The sequence below is a fragment of the Trichosurus vulpecula genome, chromosome 9 (assembly GCF_011100635.1).
Source record: "Trichosurus vulpecula isolate mTriVul1 chromosome 9, mTriVul1.pri, whole genome shotgun sequence".
Taxonomy (NCBI): domain Eukaryota; kingdom Metazoa; phylum Chordata; class Mammalia; order Diprotodontia; family Phalangeridae; genus Trichosurus; species Trichosurus vulpecula.
The window spans coordinates 59,827,839-59,835,846 of NC_050581.1; the positions used below are offsets into that span (position 1 = coordinate 59,827,839).

The 8,008-nt window shown below is 51.3% G+C and overlaps 2 protein-coding genes across 3 annotated transcripts; one reads left to right on the plus strand and one right to left on the minus strand.

Moving 5' to 3' along the window:
- Positions 1-822: 822 nt before the first annotated feature.
- RGP1 (RGP1 homolog, RAB6A GEF complex partner 1) lies at positions 823-7,996 on the minus strand. Of its 2 annotated transcripts, none has more exons than XM_036739266.1 (9): positions 7,949-7,996; positions 7,308-7,446; positions 6,584-6,720; positions 6,012-6,095; positions 5,758-5,907; positions 5,209-5,355; positions 4,718-4,845; positions 4,260-4,449; positions 823-3,782 (listed from the first exon to the last, which is right to left on the minus strand). In XM_036739266.1, the coding sequence occupies exons 2-9, from the start codon at positions 7,421-7,423 to the stop codon at positions 3,559-3,561; spliced, it is 1,176 nt and encodes a 391-aa protein (XP_036595161.1). In that variant the 5' UTR covers positions 7,424-7,446; positions 7,949-7,996; the 3' UTR covers positions 823-3,558. The 2 variants fall into 2 exon arrangements, with proteins under 2 accessions (XP_036595161.1, XP_036595162.1); XM_036739267.1 differs by lacking the exon at positions 7,949-7,996 and adding an exon at positions 7,737-7,803 and having other exon boundaries at positions 3,386-3,782.
- Positions 2,064-3,317, plus strand: LOC118831820 (microseminoprotein, prostate associated). The gene is given in 4 exon segments (XM_036739268.1): positions 2,064-2,088; positions 2,091-2,459; positions 2,710-2,818; positions 3,137-3,317. Coding segments are annotated over 4 exon segments (684 nt in total).
- Positions 7,997-8,008: the final 12 nt, after the last annotated feature.

Consider the following 8,008-nt stretch of genomic DNA (forward strand, 5'->3'; position numbering starts at 1 on the left):
TTCCACTCCTCCAAGACTCTCCCCACTTCCCCAGACTGCAAACCACCAGCTCGGGGGGTGGGCGACTAGCCAGTCTCCAAGCTCCACAGACCTCCAGACTACTAGTTCAGTTAGTGACCAATGGGGTTGCTGATGCCCAAAGGCTAGATTCACTCACTGTCTTGGAGGCAAACTGCCCCAAGCAGACCTTTGCAGGTTGGTACCCAGCATCCTGACACAATTCAGGGGGTGAATTTCTTTTTACTTTCTTCCTTACTAATCCAGGGAAGGGTAAGGACCCAGATGCAGGGTACCTTCTTTCCTGGAGATCACTTGGAATGTGGGAAGAGGGCAGGCTGATGTGGGGCAGGGGGAGGGAGAGGGAAAGGCTTTCAAATCAGAGGTTTGGTACAAGGGTTCTTTAAAATTCATTCTCAAACCCATGCTCAGTAACTAGGGACAAGAGCTTAGGTCCAGGAGAGCTAGAGGATTTGTTGGAGGGGAAAGGGCAAATGGAGATTTATGAAATTTTAACCATGTTTGGGGAGATTAGAGATGAGTGAAATGCCCTCCAATTTTGGCAGCGGCATTTGAAAAGAATGGACACCACTTGGGGGTGAGGGAACAAGAATTTAGGAGTCAATAAGACACTTGACCCAGGACTGTTGAGAACAGGAAAACAGGGAATCAAAGAGTTCAAATCAAAGTTTAGTGACAAGGATTAAGAAGAGTGGTCCTCCCTCAGTCTTGCAGTTCGGGGCTGCTTACATGGAGTAGGGATTTAGACTACACCAACCTTTCCTTTAAGAGTCAAGGGGGAAACAGGGACCAGAGCCAACCAGCTCCAGAATATAAATTTAATGGTGGTAGCACAGAATCATGTCAATGCTGGGACCTTACAGAACCATCTGCCCTCCTTCCACAATCTTAGGAACTGAGGTCCACAGGGGCCTATGTTCACACAGCTAGCAACAAGGCTGAGAGTCAAAGTCAGATCTTCTGCCTCCAAATTCAGTCCTCTTGACCTTACACAATAGTGCCTCCACTACTTTAAGGAATCCTATGATGGCACATGGACGAAGAAAGGGATGACACAGTAGGGATACAAGATAGAGGGAAGGAGTATTATGAAACCCCTTCTGTTCTAAAGGTAAGAACTGTGGACCTCCAGCATAAGCAGTGCCCATTACATATGGTCCAACCAACATACAAGACTCTAGCAACAGTCTTTTTGGTGACTACCTATCCTCTTGTACCTTCTATAAGGCACATGCAAAACAGCGTAACGAACATCTCCAGGCTTTGCTTCCCTTTTTCCTAAGACCTTCCATTTCTACCCCAGCCTAGGAGGTATGAAGAGGGCTTGTTCTTTCCATGCTCAACCAAATACATTTGTCCATACTAGCTTAGTACAACTCCCACTAACGCTTGGAAGGAAGGCTTGCTTATGGATGGAGAGTGACATCTTTGGAATATCTGGATGAGAGAAATTCGCCTCTAGGATGTTACAGATATTCCCTACCTCAGAGGGAAAACCTCAAACTCATCTCAGGACAAAAGAGAGCCTTTGCCTGTGTGTGAAGATTCCACCTGTGAAGGGAAAGTCTATCTCTAACAGACTTGGGGAGGACTTCATAAAGGGGGGAAGAGAAGTGAGAGCGATACGTAAAAAAGATGAAAGCGCTACCTAAAGGTGGTAGCCCCATCTCTGGAGCAATCTCAATTATGGGGGGACCTCTCTGCCCTCCAGGTGGCAAAAGCAATGTTAGTTCCCTTTCCTGGAGCCTCTGGCCGTCGCGCCCCACTGCAGCTCCTTGGTTTGGCTTTGACACAGAACTAACCGTCCCCAGGAAATGCCTCCCTCCGGTCCAGGCAGGAATCCCAATATCCTACACCCTCCCACTTTGGAGGAAGGAGGGAAAAGAAAAGAGGAAAAAATGCTCCCTCCCCTCTAGGTCAGGGAAAAGATCTGGGGACCACCTAGCAGTCCACCACCCCTCCCACTTCTCTTTACTGGGGAAGTGCCCAGTCCAGTGCCCCTTCCATGTCCACCAACCCCCACCCCTCCCAAGCTGTGCTGGGACATGAATCAGCTCTCACAGCTTGTTAAAGCTGGACCTCTTGTTTTCATGCCCTCACCCCAGGAAACACCAAGTTACAGCTTTTCCAGCTCTCCTCAGCAGGGGGCCAGGGTCCTCACTTTATAAACATCCCCATGCCTGCAAGAGCAGAGGGCATAGAATGGTGCGAGACAAGAGCCCAGGGGAGACAGACTAAGAGGGGAGACAGAGGAGACAAGACAGAGGTTGTGAGTGAAAGTAAAGCAGAGTCTGTGAAAGTTAGCCCTGCAGGAATGGCACTGAGGCAGTGGGCTGGGAGGACCAGGGGGACCCCAAGAAGCTGGGGAACCATCTGTTTGGTGATTTCACTCCTCTTGCAACTGCCAGGAGCTCACAGCAAATGCTACTTCCAAGCTCAAGGTAAAGATGATGGAAGAGGGGAGAGCAGGGAAACAAGAAACTGGGGGCCTGAGGGGAGATGATCTGAGCCCGATCCTTAGCACAAGTATACTTCTTATTTATAGAAGGATGCTCCTTTCTCCCTTCTTTCCCACCCCTCTCCTGCCCCCCCCCCAATTAAAAATTACAGAATAGCATAATTCTCCCACCCCAAACCAAAGCTCTTCTCATAAAGCATGCCAACCTGCTAACTTTCCTCGTTCCTCCTCAGCTCCCTGTCACTATGAGGGGAAATATTTTACCCTGGGTGAATCCTGGCTCCGAAGCGACTGTTTCCACTGCACCTGCCTACACCCTGTTGGTGTAGGCTGCTGTGATACGTAAGTAATGTTGGGTTGCTATGATGTGCCTGACTGGGAATGGGAAAGGAGGGGTTGGGAGAAGGGAAATGACTAGGGATGACATAGAATTAATGAGATGTGACCAAAGGGATCAAGGTGTGGAGAAAAGGAAGATTATGTTGTATTGGGACGGAAAGAGGAGGTAAGTATAGAATAGGAGAATGTTCAGGGTAAAGTCAAGTCATATTCTTGCTTTAAACCAAGGGCTTCTGGAATAGAATGGCTTGACTGGAGGCAGGGCTGGTAGGAAGAGGAGCACCTGAGTGTGTAATTTCCTTACCTATGATGTTCATCTAGGTCCCAGCATCCCATCGACTTCCCAGCGGGGTGTGAGGTACGACGGGAGGAAGGGACCTGCCACATCTCCCTGGTGCAAAAATCTGACCCTCACCTGCCCTGCAGGGGAGGCCCTCCTGACCTTGAATGGGGCTCAGCCAATACCCCTGACTCTGGGGCCCCAGGACCACGTCCCAGTTAGGTTCTACTGACCATCCACTTTGCTGCCTGCCTGCCCACTGCGGCTGCTGCCACCTCCAGGGAAACCACTAGCAGCTGTGAATTTATTCTAAATAAATAAGTTAATGGACAGCCAAATGCCTGGCATGCAGTCCCTTCTCAGACTCGCGCAGCCCCAGAAAGGAAGGAGAGGGCCACATAGGAGTCTGTCTTTCATGCTGTGTCCAAGCACAACAGTGGCACAGTGGGTTACTGGAGTCAGATCAGATAGTGACACTGCTGGCACTGGGGCCTGGAGCAGCGTAGGAGACCAGAGTGGGGCTCGTGGGCAGCACCTTGATGGGGAGGTCCCAGCTGAAGGTGTCCACAGGTACTTGTTCAGGTCCTGTCCAGACCACAGGCTCAGGCTGCTCCATGGGAGGGAGCAGTGCCAAGCCAGGTTCCCGAGATGTCACAAACTCAAAATGTAGCCGCCACTTCAAGGACACTGGAAAAGAAAAGAAAGGGTGAAGGGTCAGAATGGGGGGGAGAAAGCAGCAAGATAAGAGGGAAGATAAAAAAGGGGAGAGTAGTGAATGTGATAAGAAATATGGGGAATAGTTATCAGGATTGGGAACCAGAGTTGGGGGTTGAGGGTCATGGACACGTCTATAAATGTTTAGACTAGAGATCCTCAGACCAGATCAAGCAGTAGGTGGCAAGCAGCTAACAATCTAAAGCTGGGGGGGGGGGGGGGCAGTATCAGGTAGCTTGGAGTTAAGTGTGTTGGGAAGCAGAAGTTAACATTATCACAGAGGAAGGAAGTCTGGGGATTTGCTGGGGTTTGGGAGGTGGTTCTAAAGGGTGGGGAAGAGGGGAGTTAATGTATTTGGAATGAAGGTCAGTCCTGCCCACCCATGCACAAAGTGTAGTCCCAGTGGTTGGGCGCAGCACCGGGGGAAGACTAATAACAGTAGAGCCTCACCAATGGCCGTGCAGAACCCTGGGGTAGAGCTTAGTGGAATGGGAAGAGAGAAGCTAGTTCTGGTTGTGTGTAGACAGGATTCCTGGTGTCGGGCATGAGTCACATGGGACACAGATGGAGCCCCACTTGCTCCCCGGCGCCGCTGGTACTCAGGCTGGACAGTCTCTTCTGTCTGTAGACTCACTGAGAACTGATGACAGGGAAAGGCATTCACAAGTGGAAATTAGTGGCCACTGCATGGATAGGATATTCCAACTTATAGCCCTCTTTACCCAAACACAGTCTTTATATCACCCCACTGAAGGCCATCCCCACTACCACCTTGGATATGCCAGCTCACCACCCCCAAAAAGGCTTCCTCCAGAGATCTCTTCCCAGCCTCCCTTCCATATAAAATAGGTCAACTCCAAATTGCAACCCCATCCCCCATTCCCCCCATGGTATTCTCTCCCCCTCACCTGCAAACAGGCCACAGTCCCCTCCCCCAGGTTCAGGGTCCCTATTACGTCCTCCCCAAGTCTGTACACGGACTTGAAGATTGCAAAGGTCCCAACTTTCCCGCGACCATCGCTGATATTGTATAGATCTGGGGGTAGGGGGAATGGAGATCTGTGAGCCAGGACTCCCATGCCAGCAAAGGTCCCTTCCTAAGGATCCAGTAGGGATTGGATTAGAATGGCAACAGACTAGGAGGAAGAGGGCTCAAATAGGATGGGTGGTATAGGATGAGGGCCGGGAGGAGTTCCTAGGCCCTAGGATGACTTAAGGGCAGCCCTCCTCGCAAACTGGTCTGAGTATACATGTGGGGGTGAATCTGAGAGTTTTTTTTCTGAGGAAGGTATCCTTAAACAAGTTGAAGCAAAAGGCAGCCCTCCTCACAAACTGGTCTATGAGTATTCACATGGAGGTACCTCTGAAGGGAGGCTTTTGTGGGGAGAAATATCCTTACACAAACTTCGACGGGATGTAGCAGCCATGAGGAACTCTCCTGCCAACTCTGCTAGTCGTGAGTCCTTTCTACCTACTTCTTCTTCTTCCAGGAATGGGCTGGAGGGAGCCACAGCCTCATCCTGGGGGAACAGGGCATCTTGGAAGCCTGGGGAGAGAATTTGGGATAAAGTATGTAAGGGAATGGGCCAGGGAATGGGGTATACTGGAAGAGTTAACAAAGGCTGTAGGTTGAGAAGTACCAGGGGATTGGAAACAGAGTAGGGAAATGTGGGTCTCCAGAACAGAGGGATAATCAGAGGAATAGAAGAAATAGTGAAACTAGAAAGAACAGAGTAGTGAGCAGGTAGTATCTGGAAACATATAAAGTTCCAACATGGGAAGAGATCATAGAAATATGAGACTCAACCTATTCCTCAGGGCCCCAATCCTTACCATCCTATAGCAACTTCAGTGGAAATGGGAAGCTCCCCCAAAGTCCTTCTTCTGTACCCCAAGGACTAATGTCTCCTCTATCATTCCCCTTCTTTCCAATGGCCCTGCCACTTACCAGTCAACACGAGCACCCTTAGTGGGACCCTAAGCAAAGTGATGGGGCAATTGACCCGCTGGCAGCCAATGGTCAGCTTGTACACATACTTGACAGATTGACCCCGAAAAGACGGCGGCCCTTCCACAGGAAGCACTTCACTGTAGGAATCTAGGTGGGGGAAAAGTCAGGAGTAAGAAAATGTATGCCTAATCCTGTCAGGCTAGGGGGAGGCACATAGAGGGTATTTAAAAAAAGAAAACCACCCTACTCACAGGATTTGGACTCTCCAGGGTCTAACCTCAAGTCACAGAACAGAATCTTTGGAGGAGTAGATAGGATGCATTGACCCCGCTCACCTGGAGAGAGGAGACGAGTAAAACTGGATGAGACTGAAAGACACAAAGTCAGGGACAGAGGAAGCTATGAAAGTAGTGGGGAGGGGATACCAAGTAGTGATGACAGAATCTGTATTTAGGATGCCATGCAATTCCCAGGTGATCCTTTCCTCAGGCTATGAGAGGGGCACACAATCCAATAATCTTATTCTCATCCTGTCTGATGAGGATCATCAGTGACCCCTCCCATATTACAGTCACAGTCATATACACAACTATGACAGGACATGTTATCTCACCTCCATATGACTCTGACACCACCCTAGATGAGAAGGGCAAAGAGACTGACACTTCCTGCTACTCTCCCCAACCCTGTGACAGGGATAGCACCTCAACACCGCCACCGGCATCACCCAACCCCTATATAGCAATACCAACTTCCTCAGATAATAAGGATCTAGTCAAGGCAGATTCCATGCCCTGAGAAAGAAAAGATAAGTGTCCCTAACCTCGGTGCGGCAAGAACACAGTCTGGCTCTCAGGCTGGACATCTGGTTGGTTGGAGTCTGGGGGGGGCAGTGCCACACGGCTCTCACTGGCATGGAACTGGCAATGTATTTGGGCACTGGCCCAGGCCAACGCTTCACTGTTGGTGAAGGGACAAGTGTTACAGAAGGCGGGTCCTTGACCCCACAAAATTTGTGATGCCCATTCCCCTCCCCTCCCCCTACTCTGGTCAAGAAACCTTGAGCTCCTGAGCTCTGTCTCAAAGTCAGATAAACAACTGTTCCTGACAAACGCAGATCGAAAAGAACTTCCAGAAGGCAAATGTTCAATAGTCTTAGAAGGCAAGGTCACAGGAGAGGGTATCCTGTGTCAGGCATACCACCCCTACAAGGATTTGAGTGTAACAATCAAAAGGTCAGCCCATCAATCGACAAACATTTGCTAAGTCTCTATATACCAGGAATGGTGCAAGGTGCTGGTGCTCAGGGGTCAAAGACAAAAATGAAGGTGCCCCTGCCCTCAAGGGCTTATACTCCATCGAGTGAGAAACAACACGTACATATATAAGTATTTGTGAGATTTATACAAAATAAACACATTCACAAAATTGGAGACTGAGGGAAAGAACAGTTATAGAAACCGACCACCCCGAGGGCAGACAGGGGCTCCCTCCCTCAGTCACACCACAGAACCCTGCTCTGCTCCTTGCCATTTCACAGCGAGTACCTGGATGCAGAGGTGGCCGTGGGAGACAGCGGGTTTGTGACAGTCACCACGCACTCCAGCGCTTCCCCGGCCAGAAACACGGGGCCCCGACTCAGCTCCGCTACCAGCTCAATCATGGTAGCACCGGGAGCAGCTCTACCTAGGAACAGCGGAGATCAAACGTCAGCGCTGAACTTGTGGGGCAAAGGCTGGGTGAGGGGGCGTGTGGGGGGAGGGGTGGAATAAGTTAACAAGCATTCAAGCGCCTACTCCGTGCCCAGAGCTGGGGCTACAAAGAAAGGCAACCACCGGCCCCGCTCTCTCACGCGAACAGCTCCGCAGACAATGCACGTGCGGGGCGGCCCGGCGGCAGGACTCGGGTCTGGAAAGGAGGTGAGGAGGCCGCCGGCCCAGTGGGGTAGGGAGGTGGGAGACCAGCAGCGGGGGTACCCGGGGAACGTGGCGCCAATGCTCCGAGGTTGAGGCACCCGATCGCCCCCGGGAGAGATGCGAGGAAAGCGGAGGACGAGCCGGTACCTCCCGGCCCCGCCCCTCCCGTCCCACTCCAGGTCTCCCTCAGCAGCAGCTTCCTCGGATTTACTGCTACTGGCCCAGGGCCCCGCCCCGAGGTCCCGCGGTGCCCCCTCCGAACCCCGAGCTACCTGGGCCGGCCAGAGCCTCCACTTCCTCGTCCCTTCGGCTCGGCGTGGCGTAGCGTGACG